The 16,504-nt window shown below is 40.7% G+C and overlaps 5 protein-coding genes across 5 annotated transcripts; 2 read left to right on the top strand and 3 right to left on the bottom strand.

Annotated features, from left to right (window-relative positions):
* Positions 1–5,505: 5,505 nt before the first annotated feature.
* On the bottom strand, positions 5,506–6,705 carry BGW36DRAFT_286831 (taurine catabolism dioxygenase TauD; the record flags this gene model as incomplete). Its single annotated transcript, XM_046210455.1, has 1 exon — positions 5,506–6,705. The coding sequence occupies one exon, from the start codon at positions 6,703–6,705 to the stop codon at positions 5,506–5,508; it is 1,200 nt and encodes a 399-aa protein (XP_046076954.1).
* Positions 6,706–6,931: 226 nt separating this feature from the next.
* Positions 6,932–8,666, top strand: BGW36DRAFT_444481 (DUF895 domain membrane protein; the record flags this gene model as incomplete). The annotated part of the gene is made up of 2 exons (XM_046221645.1): positions 6,932–7,702; positions 7,754–8,666. Exons 1-2 carry the CDS (start codon positions 7,158–7,160, stop codon positions 8,664–8,666), a joined length of 1,458 nt encoding a protein of 485 aa, XP_046076953.1. The 5' UTR covers positions 6,932–7,157.
* Positions 8,667–10,207: 1,541 nt separating this feature from the next.
* On the top strand, positions 10,208–12,214 carry BGW36DRAFT_394131 (AAT family amino acid transporter, variant; the record flags this gene model as incomplete). Its single annotated transcript, XM_046217885.1, has 8 exons — positions 10,208–10,253; positions 10,281–10,540; positions 10,592–10,676; positions 10,736–10,993; positions 11,070–11,197; positions 11,259–11,565; positions 11,631–12,021; positions 12,100–12,214. 8 exons carry the CDS (start codon positions 10,208–10,210, stop codon positions 12,212–12,214), a joined length of 1,590 nt encoding a protein of 529 aa, XP_046076952.1.
* Positions 12,215–12,970: 756 nt separating this feature from the next.
* BGW36DRAFT_444477 (glycoside hydrolase family 79 protein) lies at positions 12,971–14,633 on the bottom strand (the record flags this gene model as incomplete). Its single annotated transcript, XM_046221644.1, has 3 exons — positions 12,971–14,237; positions 14,324–14,423; positions 14,513–14,633. 3 exons carry the CDS (start codon positions 14,631–14,633, stop codon positions 12,971–12,973), a joined length of 1,488 nt encoding a protein of 495 aa, XP_046076951.1.
* Positions 14,634–15,356: 723 nt separating this feature from the next.
* On the bottom strand, positions 15,357–16,504 carry BGW36DRAFT_370245 (uncharacterized protein). The gene is made up of 2 exons (XM_046215228.1): positions 16,063–16,504; positions 15,357–15,935 (listed from the first exon to the last, which is right to left on the bottom strand). The coding sequence occupies exons 1-2, from the start codon at positions 16,331–16,333 to the stop codon at positions 15,667–15,669; spliced, it is 540 nt and encodes a 179-aa protein (XP_046076950.1). The 5' UTR covers positions 16,334–16,504; the 3' UTR covers positions 15,357–15,666.

Below are 16,504 nucleotides of genomic sequence, written 5' to 3'. Positions count from 1 at the left end.
TAGCTTTTAGATTGTTTCTTTAATGGACTAATCCTTTTATTAAACTAGGTATTAGGTCTACCATCTATAGATTTATTCTTATATAATATTCTGTATTATATATTTGGGTATATCATCAACTAGAATTGATTCTATCAATATAAAGTTCCTCGCAGCAGTATAATATAGTTTTAATAGAGATATATAGAATATTGAATATAAGTCTCTGTATCTTGGGGTTAAGTCTAGATGATAGACGTTTATTCTCTATATTTTTAGTATTTAAAAAAAGCTTATCTAATAATCATCTAGCTTTCTTAAATATTAAGATGATATTATATTTTTTATTTGAAATATAATCTAATTTTCTACTTTATAGATCTTTTCTATCTTTTAATAATTATAGAATTTTGTCTGGAACCCTTTTATAACTTTTAATCTTATTTGGAGTTATGTTTATATTACTTAGAGTTTTTCTATTTTTTGTTTTGCATTAAGATTCTTATTTAGAGATTCTTTTGTTATATCTATGCGAAAGTCTTCTTGGAATCCTATCAGCATCTTTATTAGAGTTTTCTTTGTAATACTATAGCGGCTGTTATTATATACATACTATATTATAAAGATCCACTGAGACCAATCTATTTATTTATAATTAATATAGTAATACAGATAATATTCTATGAGTTGATTTTATTATTTGGTTTAGTTATCTGACTGAGAGTGAGCTATGGTGGATAGCTAATGGATAATTCTGAGATAGAAATATATGCTTTGCTAGAATCTGTTGGTAAAAAGCTTATTATAATCTAATACTATGTATTTTGATAATATAATCTATTAAATTAGATATTTATATAGCAGTTTTACCAGTTTTTTGGCTATTAAAGCTTTCTAGATAAAGAGATAGATATAATACTTTAAGAAAGGGTCTATTATAATTAGAATAGTATTGATTGTTTTCTTTTATTATTCTGCTGAAAGTAGTTTGGTGATAAAGTTTATAGTCATGATCTTAAATAGTTTATTAGGAACTGATAGGGACTTTAGTAAGCTATATTCTTTATATTAATATATCTTTATTTTCTGATATACTGTATAGATTTGGATATAATATTCTATATTAACTTTTATTGCTGGTTAATAATATTTTTAATGTACTATTATTAGGGTTTATTTTTTTCTAAAATGTTCTTTTTAAGTGTTATTATGATTGTTTTTTATGATTTTTAACTATAGGGTCTTGTTTAGTGGCATATAGGCTACATTTTTATACTGAAGTAGACTACTGTCTTCAATATTTTAGTTTGAGTTTTTGGCTTTATAAATATCTTTTTGAAGATCTTTTATCTTCTTCTATATAAAGATATCTCCTTATTAATAGGTTTGAAGGAGAGTCTCTATATCTAGCTTTATATCTATATAGGCTGTCTCAGTCTTTATAGTTTTAATAATTAGAGACTATAGTATTAGGAGCTCTAGATTTTTTATGATATTAGTGGTAGTACTTTTATCTATAGAGATATTTTTTATTTTAGATTTGTGGGAATCATTTTTGTTAGTAGTGAAAAAATTTTTTTATTCTTCTTCTTTATATACTGATTTACTTGCAGATTCTCTATATCTAAGAGAAGGATTTATATCATTTTATTTAGCTGTGAGTATCCCTCTTTGGAGCTTCTTCTTTAAGATAGAAAGAAGGGATTCTTTCTTTTTTATATCTTTTATATAGTTAGGTTAGTGGCTAGATGTATCTGTGAGATTCTTTAATCCTAGACAATATTCTATATTGAAATTGTATGCTGATAGATATTCTGTCTATTGAGTCTGATGTCTAAATAATATTTTCGTAGTAGTGAAGTATTATAGGTTATTATGGTCTGTTAAGACTCTTATTATGTATTAGCTATTTTTTAGGTATTATTGTTAGTGTTTAAAAGTATTAACTATAGTTATTAGTTTGGTATTATAAGTCTTATATCTAATCTTTGATCTTTGTAACTTTTAGGATCAATAGGTAATGGGGTGTTATGTATTATTTTTAAATAGTTAAGTGATTACTGTATCTATAGTGCTCTTAGAGGCATCTATTTTTAACTGTATAGGCTGGATAGGGTTAAAATGTCGCAGTAAGGGCTCTTGATAGAATAGATCTTTGAATTCTCTGAAAGATTTTAGGGCTTTAGGGATAAGCAGTTTAGGGTTTTTCTTCTGTTTCTGATGCTTTGACGCTCTGTCTGCTATTCTTTTTATGAGTTTGGTCAGGGTCTTCATAATCTTAAAGAACTTTGGTATGAAGTTGTGGTAAAAGTTTATGAATCTTAAAAAAAATTGAATTTCTTTTACTGTTTGTGGTTCTGGCTATTCTTAGATGGTTTGGACTCTGTTCTCCTTTATTTTAATATCTTTTAGGGATACTATGAATCTTAGATATTTTATAGTATTGGTGCTAAAGCTATATTTATTTAGTTTATAATATAATTGGTGTGTTTGAAGTCTTTTTAGGATCTCTTGAATCTAGGTCTTATGATTCTCTAGGTTTTTTGAATATATGATTATATCGTTGAGATAGATCATTATATAGATGTTAAGTAAGTTTGATTTAGCCTTATTAATATAAGTTTAAAAGGTAGTAGGGGTATTAGCTAGTCTAAATGGTATTATATTGTATTTATAGTGGTTATATTTGGTTCAGAATATTGTCTTCCATTTGTTTCTATGTTTTATTCTTATGCAGTAATATATATTCTTAAGATTGAGTTTAGTAAAGTACTTGACCTCTAATAGTTGGTCTAGGATCTCCAATATTAAGGGAAGTGGGTATTGGTCTTTCATTATTATAGTATTGAGGTCTTGATAGTCTATATATAGGTAGAGACTGTTATCTTTTTTTAGGATGAATAGGATAAGGATTTTTGCTGGGCTTTTCGATGGTTTTATTTATCTTTTCTCTAGGGCTGTTTTTATATATATTTTTAATATCTCTTGTTTGGACTTGGTGAGCCTATATATTGGTCTATGAAAAAGAGTTGTGTCTGATTTAAGTTTAATAGTGTGGTTATGTGCTGTATATTTAGGCAGTATATCTATAGCCTTCTTTGAGAATATGTTTTTATACTTCTGAAGATACTCTGGGACCTTCTGGTCTAATTTTGTTACTAATTTTTAGTTTAAAGATTCATTGAGTAGTATTTTTATATGGTTTCTATTGTTGATTTTGGTTATATATAGCTGTAGGTCTCTGGTTTTGAGGGTATTAGGCAATATCTAGTAAGCTAGATATCTAGCTAGGAGCTCTTTCTATGCTGTAGCTATGGTAAGGATCTCTATTTTCTCTAGACTGGTGTAGGCCCTGTATTTTTAAGTTTGGTTTTCTTAATTTATATCTGGGTTGGCGGCTTGAAACTATGGTATATCTAGGATAATGTCATATCTATCTATGTTTATTATATTTAGTGAACATCTAGTAGTTCTAGATAGTCTTTTGGTATTTACAGTTTTAATGTCTATATTATGCTAGCTATAGAACTGGATTTAGTGTCTATTAGTAGCCTTAACTCTTTGAGATGTCTTATTTGAGTATATTCTAAATCTCTTTATAAGAGTTTAATTTATAAAACTGTTTTGAGTACTACTATCAATAAGTGTTTAGAGTAAGGGAGTCTTTAGTATGTTAAAGAGTTCTATCATTATAATTAATAGTTGTTCCTGTTATAAATTCTTTTTTAGTGTAATATTAGATTTAATCTCTAGTGCAGCTGCTGTACTCAATAGCTAGGGTTTCAGTTTTTTGACTTATCTGTATCTCTTTAGTCTATTTCAATCTTTGGTTTAGGACAGTTGCTGGTAAAGTGCCTGGGTTGATTATAATTGAAATAGTTTTGACTATTTATATAATTTCTATCTTGGTCTTAGCTTATATTAGATCTATGGGATCCTTCTCTTAGAGGTTCTGGGTTTGTTTGGGGCCCTTGTCCTCTGTATTCTGGCTGTTTTTTTGAGCTATTATTCTCTTTAGATCCCTTTATAGGGCCTTTAGGCTTTTATTATCTGTTGGCTTTAGCCTTCTAACATTTGGATATAGTATTTTCTATCTTTTGTAAGAATGCTATTATTCTTTTATAGTATTTTAGCTTTTTTGGATACTTTTAGGTTTCTGTTTGTATGCTCTAAAGAATCTTAATATTTAATTATTTTATTTATTACTTTTTTATATATTGAAGATCTATCTATTCTTTTAGTGTCTAAAGGAATTAGGCGAACTTATATATAGATTATTCTTTTTATTACTTTATATTAATATATTGGTGTAGGGCATTGATTTAAAGAAGTTTGGGGTCATTAAAGATTTAATAGAGATAGCTCTTAAAGTCATTCTAGCTTATATTAACCACACTTCTATGTTTCTTCTAGAATAGGGAGTATTGTAGGAATTGAGGTTGATCTAGGTTATCTGATGTTTTGCTAATCTTATGCTCTAGATATATATTATATCACTCTGAATATTTTTTAAATCAGGATTTGGCTTTTTTAATGAATATCTTATACTTATTATAGCTTCTTCCATTATAAAGATAATCTAGTTTGAATTTTAGAAGATGTTTTTCTTTTAATATTTTGATTTAAGGATGCTTTTCCTCTATATCTGTATTTTTAGAGGTAGGATCTTAGATTTAATTTTGATTCTATAGTATATTCTATTTTAGTTCTGTTATTTAGACTTATTACTCTAAACATTTATTAGTTATTTCTAATTTAGAGAGAATTATAGAGTTTAACTACTCTTTAGTAAGTTAAATATAGATTTTATTTATGATTGTTAGTTCGGAATTATATTCTTGATATTCTCTTTATAGTATTTTCACGAGCTTATCAATATCTTTAGATTTATATTAAGATGTTGTCCTCTTTGACTTACTTAAGAGTTGCTCAGGGGTAGCGGCTATTAATGTGTTTCTAATAATGACTATTTTCGAATGATCGCTAATCTTTTACTCTAAGGTTTAAAGTAATTAGAATATAAAGTAGTTACTGGAAAATAGATAAATATTAGGATTTATTGGTCAAATGTAGGGTTCGGTTAGATATAGATTGATTATTAATCTACGGTATATGTGGCTGCAGGTATAGATTATATAGTGTTTTGGCTAGCTAGTGCCTTGGCAGCGGCGCTGTGAGGTCCTCTGAAGGTGCCTTAGAGGCGCCGAAGGGTTATAGACCTCTTATAACATGTAGGGCCTCACATTGTTGTTGTTGTCTGGCTTGATAGTCACACAATCCCCTTGTCCTTCCTAGGTAGTTGCAGCACTATACCAGCAACAGATAAACTATTGTATCCGGTTGAGTGTAGAAATAATTATTGGTGTGGGGACTCATTTGGTTTCTTAGTGTCTTAAAAAATTTGTTTATTCGTCCATAAACGCCCTCCGTATGATCCCTGAAGTCTTGGCTGGTTTTAAAATACCTAGGTAGACATTGTCATGTTCCTATCTGTAAACATATTAACCCTAGCTTCATTATATACACCTAACCATCCGAAGCCTGTACCACTTGAGCCCAATCTCCAAAACCATAGGCACCGGGTACGTTCTCTCCGTCAAACAAGCTAGCCAAGATAACACGATCGGACTGCTCTCCCTCCCACGGTTCCCGTCCATGTTGGGCAATGATATTATCGTACACTAGAACATCGCCTTCTTGCCATTTGTGCAGGACGCGGATCTCATCCGTGATCTTAGCCAGATGAGCCAGATACTTCTCGGGAATCGGGGTCCCGTCGCCGAAGAACTGATGCGCGACATTCTTCCTTCCGGCCGCGCTTCCCTCACGGGCCTGGAGGGTATTCTTATAGTACGCCGCCAGGCCGGTGAAGAGTGTAGGGAGGTTAGTCCCGGGCTGTGTTCGAATGACAGGCAAGCGATGCGTGAGTACCAGCCCCTTCCCCTTTCCATCCTCGTCATCTGTCCACTCCCACGTGGTGTGCTTGTCGCGTCCGTATCGGGCGATCTGTGCTTCGATCTTCTTCCGTTGCGTCTCCTCGCTATCACCATCTTGGACTTCCTTACCAAAAGCTTGTTTGAGAGTGGATCCGCCCACGTACTGTTTCTCCACCTTGTATGTCACCTTACTCAGGATTCCCTTCTCAGCCAGTAGATCAATAAACTCGGGGATCTCGGCCTGGGCGCGATGGAACAACTCCAGGCTGGACGAGATGGGAGTCTCGCCGCCCTTGGCAGGAGCCTTATGAGAGTAGAAGAAGATGTACTCTGGCGCATGAGGCACCTGGGGAGACTCGTTGTGGTTGTAGATTCGCACTTCCTTGGGGGCTTCGTTCGCTGGAGCTACATTGGGGGCGAGCAGCGGTCGGTCGACGACGATGCCGATGATCTCGTGCGGCTTGTAGCCAAACGCGTGCGCGAATTTACTAAAATCGGCGGCGTTATGGATGGGAAGGTTGCGGAAGAGGAGGGTGCCGTGTTTGGCTAAGAGGTTCGTCAGCGTTTTGTCGCGTTGGAGCGTTTCGATCGCTGAAACTGCGCTGTCGAGCGAGTCGACATCCTGAGATGGGCGAAGGGCAAGGGGGATCTGGGTGTTGGCTGGATGAGGAGATCCCAGCAGGCGTTGGTTGGAAGAGGGTAGATCGAAGGGTTCGAAGGTGACGGCCGAGTCTGCAGAGTCGGCGATCTTCAGCGAAGAAATCGGCAGCTGTGCGACAGAGGCAGCCATGATTGATTTTTTTAAATAAAGAGTACTACTGCTCTATGATGGGAAATAGAGTAGCTCTCTCTCGATGGAAAACGAAGAAGGAGGTCCAGATGTCCTGCTTATCATTATTATCAGTGAAGAGGGGTATTCTGCATTGGCTCATCTTCCCCTCACATGGCGAATCCTGGCATTTTTTCTGATACCGGCGCCATGGATATAATAATTATTAATGTTAAAAAGAGTTTCCCCCATGACTCATGTACCATCGGCCCATCCCGATATTCTGGGTTTGGGTTTGTCCCGACATGATGGGCAGGTCGATATTCCTCATCCGTGGCTGCGATCACGACAATCGTCATGCACCTCGGCAGCCGGTTTTAATCGCGACGACTACCCGGGATGCAGTGATGTATTTTCTCATACTTTTGGCCCTTCTGGTCTACTATCAATCTTTTTAGTATACCGAATTAGTCATGGCAGCCGCTTCAGGCAAATCACCAGAGCCAACCCAGGTTCTAGCCATCAAGACAGACACAGACGACAAGACAGACCCAGACAACAGCGCCCAGGAGGAACAGGTACAGGCACAGCACCATGGCAAAACCAAACCAGTCTTCTTCCGAAGCACGCTCTTCCAGATCCTCATTGTAGGACTCTGCGCTTTCTGCGCCCCCGGAATATGGAGCGCTATGAACGGGCTGGGTGTTGGAGGCAGTCAGTCGCCCAATTTAGTCAATGCAGCTAATGCTCTGCTCTACGCTTTCATGACGGTCACTTGTTTTGCAGGTCCATGGCTTACCAATGCCATTGGCTTCCGGTATACTCTTAGCCTGGGGTCAATTGGATACCCACTCTACGCAGCTGGCCTATACCTCAACAACCGCACGGGGGCTACTTGGCTGGTCTATCTCGGCTCCGTAACCTGCGGTATCAGCGCTGGATTCTTCTGGAGCGTCGAAGGCGCTATCGCAACTGGGTATCCGGAGCAGCACAAGCGTGGCCGCTATATTGCAACTTGGTAAGAGCTGCTCCCATGTTATATCTCGAAAGGTAGTCTAACCTGCCATAGGTTTACATTTCGCAATTTTGGTAATATCATCGGCGGTGCAATCTCCCTGGGGCTCAACCATCGTACCAACAAAGTTGGCAAGGTTGGATACCAGACATACCAGGGCTTTATTGCGATCCAATGCCTGGGCCTGCTCTTCGGGCTGTTATTGTCCAACCCAGACAAAGTACAACGCTCCGACGGCACCCGTATCGAAACCTCAGCCAGTCCCATCGACTGGCGCACTGAGCTGGAGGCCATGTGGAAACGCATCCGGAGCAAACCTATCCTGCTTCTGACTCCGCTTTTCTGGTATTTTGGCTGGATCCAGGCATATCCTGGAACCTATTTGGCAACGTACTTTACTGTTCGGTCGCGTGCGCTAGGAAGCTTCATGTCTGCTGTTGTTGGTACATTGGCGACCTGGCTAGGAGGCGCTCTAGTTGACATTCCCTGGGCGCGAGACAGAAAGGTCCGAGCCTTGAGCACGTGGCTGCTCATCGCATTGCTCAATAGCGCTACCTGGATCTGGGCAGTGATTATTCAGAATGAGTATCGACACACCCATCCAGTTCTAGACTGGGGTAACCAAAGCGCCTTTGGGCGTGGGTTCGGACTGTATCTCTTCGAACGAATTAGTCTGGGCATGGTCGAGAATTATATCTATTGGTGCATTGGTAACCTGTCGGATTCTCCCGGTGAGCAGATTCGATACAGCTCGTTGTTGCGCGGCATTGAGACGGCCGGCGTTGCTGTCGGGTTTGGCGTCCAGGCTGTTCCTACGGCGCTGATTGCAACGGCCAGTATCAATTTCGGCTTGTGGTTTTTCGCTCTGCCATTTAGTTTCTGGGCCACACTGCAGGTGGTAAAGAAGTTCGAACAGGAGCAGGCGAAGGAAGGACAAATTGAAAATGACCAGGAGGCTTCGGCTTGAAATAAGAGTTATTATGGAATTTGTCATGCTTTATTTTCCGACTGAAAGTAAAATTTCATCTGAGTCATTAGTGTTGTAGATTGTAATTCCGAATATTCATCATGGAGGTGAATGTGTTTAAAAAGAGTCCACCGTCAACCCCCTCCAATGCCTCTTTTCCTTACTAGAGCCCTTCCTGAAAGATCCAGACCGGCTTACGGCGTGTTGGGTGCTGAAGACGGCTCTGGCTCAAATCATCATTGAAGATAGAGTCCTAGGCCCCTTTTCGCTCTGTCATCTCGATCTCCATTTCGGCAACCTTCTTTTTGATAACGAATACAATCTGACGGGAGTCATCGAACAAGCGCCCCCAAAGTTTGGTAATATAGTAATATCACTGGAATAATGATAATAATAATCTCATTGTAAGAAAGAAACTCACTTCTGGTTCTACAGCCCACTGTGGTAATATTTCCTAGATAGGATAATACAGGAGATGGGATGATGCCCGAGTCAGTTCGTTATTAGTTCAGAAATAAGCTTTCGTGCACGGCCATGCTTCACGACTGAGGAATGTGTCGGAAGGAAATACATTTGAGAATTCGGAGCAATATACTTACTAGCTCAGTCCGTTCTGGATGTTGAATATACAGTTTCTTCATCGGGGCAAATTTAATCCGATATTCTTCAATTCTGTGATCTAGATTGTCTGGGTCTGGGAGAGCGAAGCCGGGAGGAAACCTGTCAAAATGCAATATTTAGAATTATTGTGCCATCTGTATACGTTCTTTGGGATAGTGCCATAGATCTAGCCCATGTCAGATTTCCCTATGCCTCCACTAATTCAGCACCGTGCGCGGCTTTCTCTGCGATGTTCTGTTGAAAATGCGGCATATTCCGTACCACCTTGAGTGATCGCTGGCGACAGTGACATTGTTTTAGTTATTTCATCGCAAAGGAGACAGAAAAATAAGCAACCAAATCAGTCGAAGATACAGGATTCTTCTGGTTTGCTTGTATCTACCATTCTTGTCTGACACTCTGACAATGTTGAAATTGCATAGCAGAATTTCAGAGCTCCCCAGCAACGTGCAACAACTATACCCCCGCATAGTCAATATTTTTTTTTTTCTTCTTTTGTTTACACAGCTCGACATATTGGCTGACGGTTGAAGAGTGGAGTGCATTAGAACTGCATAGCCTCGGATATATAATGACTCCAAAATCGTACATTATTACGTGCTCGAGCTAACCGGGAGAGCATCTAGCAACATCGATATGTTGGTCACATAGAGGAGACAAATCGCGCCATAAGGCAGGCGTTGAAAGTTTGTTCTCAATTGGTAAAAGTATGTATGTCCATTGTGCATGTTTATTACCTATTCGTGTGACGACTGGAAACAGAAAATACTACAGGAGATATACCACGTGTAGTAAATGACCTTATTAGAGCGCTTAAATAGGCGCGGAGAGTATATCTCGAGACAATCGTAGACTCTTCTATCGTTTGAACTTCACGCTTTTCTTTGTGCTTGTCTATTTTTATTCAAGTCCGAGGAACGATGGGTGAACCAGATATTTTTAAGAATACCCCAACGGTGGATGAAGGTTCTATATCTTCTACGAGAAATGGAGAGGAGCCACAACGAGATGTCTCTGGCGACATCATCGAAGACGGCCTTCGCCGAGGATTGAAAGGAAGGCAATTCATGATTATCGCTCTGGGAAGCATCATCGGACCCGGTTGTTTCTACGGATTAGGATTGGGCTTCTACGAGTCCGGTCCTCTGGGTGTTTTAATCGGCTTTGTGGTCACAGGTATTTCCATGTGGTTTCTCATGCAAAGTGTGGGAGAAGTAGCCACTCTTTTCCCTGTGCATGGAGGCTTTGTCGAGGTATTTACCAATATCGCTTGTTCATTGCAGTCAATATTCTAACTCCTCCAGCACTGCGGTCGGTTCGTGGACCCGGCTCTCAGTTTTGCCATGTCATGGATGTATTATTTCATGTGGAGCGTATTCCTGGCCGCAGGTAAGTTCCTTTCAAGTCTAGATTGAGATTAAAGAATTAACCTGGCCTGCCATTTCTAGACTGGAATAACGCCGCCGTTATTCTTCAGTACTGGGTTCCCACCACCCAAGTCCCGGTTTGGGCATGGTATATCATTTTCTGGTTTGTCTTTTCGATAATAACGACTCTTGGAGTTGGCTTCTATGGGGAAATCGAGTACTACTTTGGAATGTTCAAATTTCTGTCTTTGGTCGTCCTCTTTTTCATCTCCATTTTGGCCAACGTGGGAGCGTTTGGAAATGGATATGTAGGGTTCCGCTACTGGACAGAACCGTATGGTTTGTGCAATCTTTTTCTTCTTCTTCTTCTTCTTCTTCTCCGGCCTTTGAGTTTCTCGCTCTAACGAATATCTAGGCCCTATCAGGAATGGAATCAATGGATTCGGCCAGGTCTTTACCCTGGCGGCAGCCTTCTACGTTGGGACAGAGATCGTATCCGTCGCCGCTGGAGAATCCAAAAATCCAAGGCGCGACGTCCCTCGGGTACGTACCGAACCTCTTTGGAAATATTTTGCTAATACATCTCGTTTTTCCTTTTTTTTAGGCAACCAATTCCATTGTATATCGCATCTTGTTCGTTTTCATCGGCATGTCTTTCTTCCAGGGCCTCATTTGTCCGTCAAATTCCGACGAATTGGTAAACGCTACCTCAAACACTGCCTCGTCGCCTTTTACCATCGGATTTGTTCTTGCCGGGTGGAAATCTGCTGGCCACTTTGTGAATGCTCTGATTCTCGTCGCATTCATCTCTGCTGCAAATGGGGTGGTCTACATACAGTCTCGAACACTTTACTCACTGGCTTTGAAGAAAAAAGCTCCCAAGTTCTTTGCAGTCGCGAGCTCTAGAGGCGGTATGTACCAAACCACATGTTCGACAGGGTTTGTCTCTGTTTCATCGCTAACTGTATTTCTATAGTCCCCTACCGGGCAATCCTCTTCTCTAACCTCTGGGGGTTCCTCTCTCTCATGTCCCTGCAAACCAGCAGCGGTGCAATCTTCACCTACTTCACCGACTTCGGCGGAACTGCAGCATACATCGCCTGGGCGGCCATCACCTTCGTCCAACTCCGCATCCGAGCAGCCGCCCGCCTTCAAAGCATCGACCGCAAAACATTTCCCTTCACCGCACTGGGCGGGTCGTGGGTCTACTGGCTGAACTTTTTGTTTAATATTTTCATTTTGCTGATTCAGGGATATACGTCTTTTGAGACGCCATTTAATTATAAGACGTTTATTGCATGCTATATCAGTATTCCGGCGTTCTTTGGATTGTTCTTTGGGTATAAATGGTGGTTTAAAACCAAGTGGTCAGTCTAACACTCTTTTATTTCTTTTCTCTGCCAGCCGGCTTGGAAGGGCACAGTTGCTGATCGAATACATATCAGGGTTCGCCTAGACGAAATCGACTTCTCTGACAGAAGAGTGTGGTATGACGAGGACAAGAGCGAACGAGATACTCGTTCCTGGAGTAGAAAGGTTTTGGACGTCTTGAAAAGTTAAGGCTACCGATTAATTTCAGAGTCACAGATATCAACAGGTTGTCTATAAGGGCCTAGGGAGCTACACAGAGTTCCAGGCATAAGGCTCTGATCAGACAGATTAAAGATAGATAATAGTTTAACTAAGATAGAATGGTCTAATATATATCTACATGATCACCTCTGTCAAAATAATCTATTAATGGCCCATTTTACGCAAGGATTTTTTAGTACGACCCTAGATCCAGTTCTGGCATCTGCAGGATGTCCTCTTCTGGCTCCGGGATCCAGCTTTGGGCGCACAAGGCTTATATCTGTGGCTTTGTAAAGGGAACAATTCTTCGTTTCCACGTCCGCGCTATGGTGAAAAATTTGTCCCTGTGATGTCCTTCTTCGAGAATATCCTGACAACAGAATGGCTTGATCTGAGTAGCACGATCTTAACGGCCGAAAGCCTGAACATCACTATCAAGACATTGGAAGAATGGGCAAGGATATATGAGCTACCGGATATAAGCGTGACCACAATATAGAGAGCCTTTATAGGAGGGATATCATAAATTAGTAATAATTAGGAGAATATACCTAACCGGCCCCTCCACGTTACTACGAGATCCTCTGCGCGACCCGATTCTACCACGGAGATGGTTGCTTAGGAGGTTTGTAAAATAAAGTGAAAACCATAGCTGAAAGGAATACTGAAAAGGATTTGACAAGAAAGTCATGCTATCATAAACTATTCTATCTTGTGTTCAACATCTTGTTATAGTTTACCTATTCATTTGGTGATAATGACTGCCTCCGAGTCAGCCACAGTCACGTAAAGATTCCCACTTGCATCGGAAGTCACTTTCTCATCGCTGCTGGTCGAATTATCTCTCGTTGGTAAGCCTAGGGTCCCATACTCGTATGAATACCCGTTGAACGTAACGCCAGTGTCGACATCAGCGCCTGGTGCAGTCAAGCGTTTCACAACCCAAGACTCGTTTGGATTAACGCTTATAGTATAATTCTGTGAGCCCCGATCGGAACCCGAAGATGATGAAAATTCGCGAAGGTTAAGCAGCGCCACTCTCTGAAGTGTGCCATTGACATACGCGCCATACCCTGAATCTTTATCGGCATCACCATTTAGATCAATAGTTTTCACTTCAATCGTCGAGCTGTTGGCGAGAAACGTTGCAGCAGCGAGCTTTCCATAGTAGGGAGGGTTCGTCTGGGGGTCTGACGAATCTTTCGACACAGGCAACCACGCAGAATACGCCGAGCCGACGGCCTGATGGAAATGCTCTCTCTTAATGAAGCCAGTTGAGGCAGCATAGGCGGAAAACTCCAAAACCCAGAGACCAGCACCAAAGACGTTGGATTTTCCCGATGCACCTCCCCCATAGAGACTGTTATGTTCGCCGAGAATGTAATCTGCGTCAACGTCGCTGAGAGACTCGGCTAAATTGACGTGGCTCTGCAACTTATTCGCGACAGCTTTGTGGCTCATTAGTGTGTTTTGTACGGTCACGCCACTTGAACTAGCACCGGCCATGTAGTTGTGGACAGAGATTTGCTTCACAAAGTTTTCACTGTTTTCGCCGTCGTTGAAGATATCGGTGACTTTGATTCCAGACCCAGGAGAGCTTACAGATGGTGCCATCAGACTGAAAGAGCCATTTGCTGCCATGTCCGCGCATGCATCTTGTAGGTATGTTTTCAAGCTGTCGGTAGCATTCTGCCAGTCAGCCTCATAGTCTTCTGCCGGCCAGTCGGATGGGCGCCATTTCCCTCTGTACAGATCAGGTTCGTTTCCAACCTCCCAAACATTTAGTTGTCCACGCAGTGCATCACATGCAAGTGGCACTGTTTCTCGAAGCGTATCATAGCCAGAGCTATTTGATGCCGCAAGATTAAAATTATGCGAATACGTGGTGCCATTAGGGAACGCGCCGTAGGAGTCGAAAAACGACTTGCCAATGCAGAGAATAGCCTCAGGATCGGCGTCGCACGAGGATGCAGTGGCTTCAGATTGGTTGGCATCGTATATTGCTCGGTCACTAGTGTGGTAATATTTAATTAGCTTATCCTGAATACCATCCTCAAAGGGCTACTAATGGAAAAACAGAGCATGTAATAGACATACGCTGAGTTCCCTCCGACTCGAATGACCAGGGGACTTCCTTGTGCATCAGCAAGAGCCTTTATTAAGTTGTACGAAAATTGGTTCGGGCTTTCTTTCGTGCCTGTTCGAAGAGTCAGAAAAACACAATGTCTTCCTCCTCACTCCCCACCGCTTCTTTCTACATATTTACTGATGGTTGGATAGACGTACCAGCAAACGAGGGAAAACCAGTGAGTTCGATTGATAAAGAGACGAATGAATCATACAAAGGCCCTTTGGAGACAGCTGCAGCCATCTGGGAGAACAGGAGGAAGGAGAGAAGAGATGCCATGGTCGCTATCTCAATGTTCACTATAAGGAATGAGTGTATGTGAAATATGCATTCAGTATCAACTCAATTCACTCCATTATTTGCCGATGCTCCTATTTATGTATTTTGACGATTGCTAGACACCAATTGATATTTATTCCGCCCCAGTTTCCGAATTAGGTATTAGTGACCAGAAAATAAGCATATCGCCGGCATCTGGATAGTCCGGGGGGCCAAGGCTATGTTCTATATAGGAAGGATCGTCGGGTTAAGCTCTTGGTCTTAACTACCGTGTTTTACACTCTGTACGTAAAGCAGGGGATGACCACCAAGAGGGTTACATCCGGCTCTGGTTAACGCCTGGCCCTGGCCCCTTACTAGGTACACTTAAGTGGGTAGGTAGCTTCCGACACGAGAACTTTCAATGTCGTACTCTCTCCCCGCTTTATCTTCTAATTATGTTAACTCGTCTCTCATAGTGATACGCAGCGCCATTTCTAGTATCTTCATACCCTTTACACAAGAAACAGGTTTCGATATGTACTGAAAATATGGACCATTTTGCCAGCTGAAATATGAATTTCGGAAATCAAAGTGATACTGTAACGCACCAAGTCCAGGATCTTCTAGTAAAAACAGTTAAAATATCCTGAGATTGCGCCAGTGCGCAGCAAGTCGTAGAACTAGGTGCAATCTATTTATGTCTAGTTTATATATATATATTTTCTTCAATCGGCCATATGAGAGAACTATTTAATGCTGCACGGAGTCAAACATAAGAAAGATGGCAACAGTCAAGATAATTGAACACGGAGAGTAGAGACGCCAAAATTGCTAGTGATCAATCGAATGAACAGCGCCAATTGACAGTGATTGGAAGATATGTGCATTAACTGATATTTTAGGAACCACGAGATACTACCTATTACATAATTTAGGTCTCGTCAAACAAATGAAGCAGTTATATATTTAGCCTTCTTTTCCTTGAAGATTACGACAGGGGCATTGACTCTTTACCGTAGTAAAAACAGGGAGAGGGGCACATATTTATATCTCAATGCTCCTGGCTAGATTTCCCCTTTCTTGTGGTAAGTTCCCGTCCTAGAACTTCCGTATCCCACCAGACTTTGGCTTCTAGAATCTGCAGCCCGTCCGTTCCCTGACCGTCCACCTCGCTTTTTCCGATGAGGAACATTAGAAGCCTTGGGACGATAATTGGATCCCCAGCCAATAGTTGGTCTTTCATCGAAAAGGACGTTTCGGTTTCTATTATAGCCCAATATGCAGCTTTCTCCGGATCTGATTCCGTAGGTATAGCTTCGACTATTCCGTGCGAGTTAATATTTCGGTTTCTCTCAATGATTTAGAAAGATTAAATTGACTGCAAACGATATTTAGGGGATACTTGGTGCTTGTAAGGCTTCATAAAGTGGAGAAGGATGTAACATACCGAGGCGAATTACTTTCACGTTATGGCAGACAACACTAAACGGCCCAAAGAGGCTCTTCATCCAAGTCCAAATCTCATCGCCGCCATGATAGACGGTGCCATTGGTGTTGAAGAAGGTGCAACTTGGAGCATACCAGTCGTGGAATGGGCCAGATATCTCGAGGGAATCAATTTTGTCACTGTATTTTTCCACAAAAGCGAGAGCAGGTATGTCTCTGGTCGAGGCATCGTATGTCCCGATGTGGGTGATACACGTGGAGGACACGGACATGTTTAGCCGAACAACAACAACTGTATTCCTCTGAGAATAATGTGATATGACATTGACGCTTCCTTGCTTGAATGACTTTGGACAAAAATTCACTGGATGAACGGCTGGTATTTAACCTGTGCAAAGCGTACTGTACATTATTGTGGATGTAAATAATAATCTTTGCCTACG

This window comes from Talaromyces proteolyticus, assembly GCF_021365285.1.
Source record: "Talaromyces proteolyticus strain PMI_201 chromosome Unknown BGW36scaffold_2, whole genome shotgun sequence".
In the NCBI taxonomy this organism is placed as follows: Eukaryota; Fungi; Ascomycota; class Eurotiomycetes; order Eurotiales; family Trichocomaceae; genus Talaromyces; species Talaromyces proteolyticus.
Note: the sequence above shows the minus strand (reverse complement) of the source record. Positions and strands in the feature narration are given on the sequence as shown.

Coding starts and splice junctions, on each gene's coding strand:
- BGW36DRAFT_370245 (XM_046215228.1), bottom strand. CDS start 16,333: ATGTCCGTGTCCTCCACGTGTATCACCCACATCGGGACATACGATGCC. Junction 15,936..16,062: donor CGTGAAAGTAATTCGCCTCG/GTATGTTACATC, acceptor CGCACGGAATAG/TCGAAGCTATACCTACGGAA.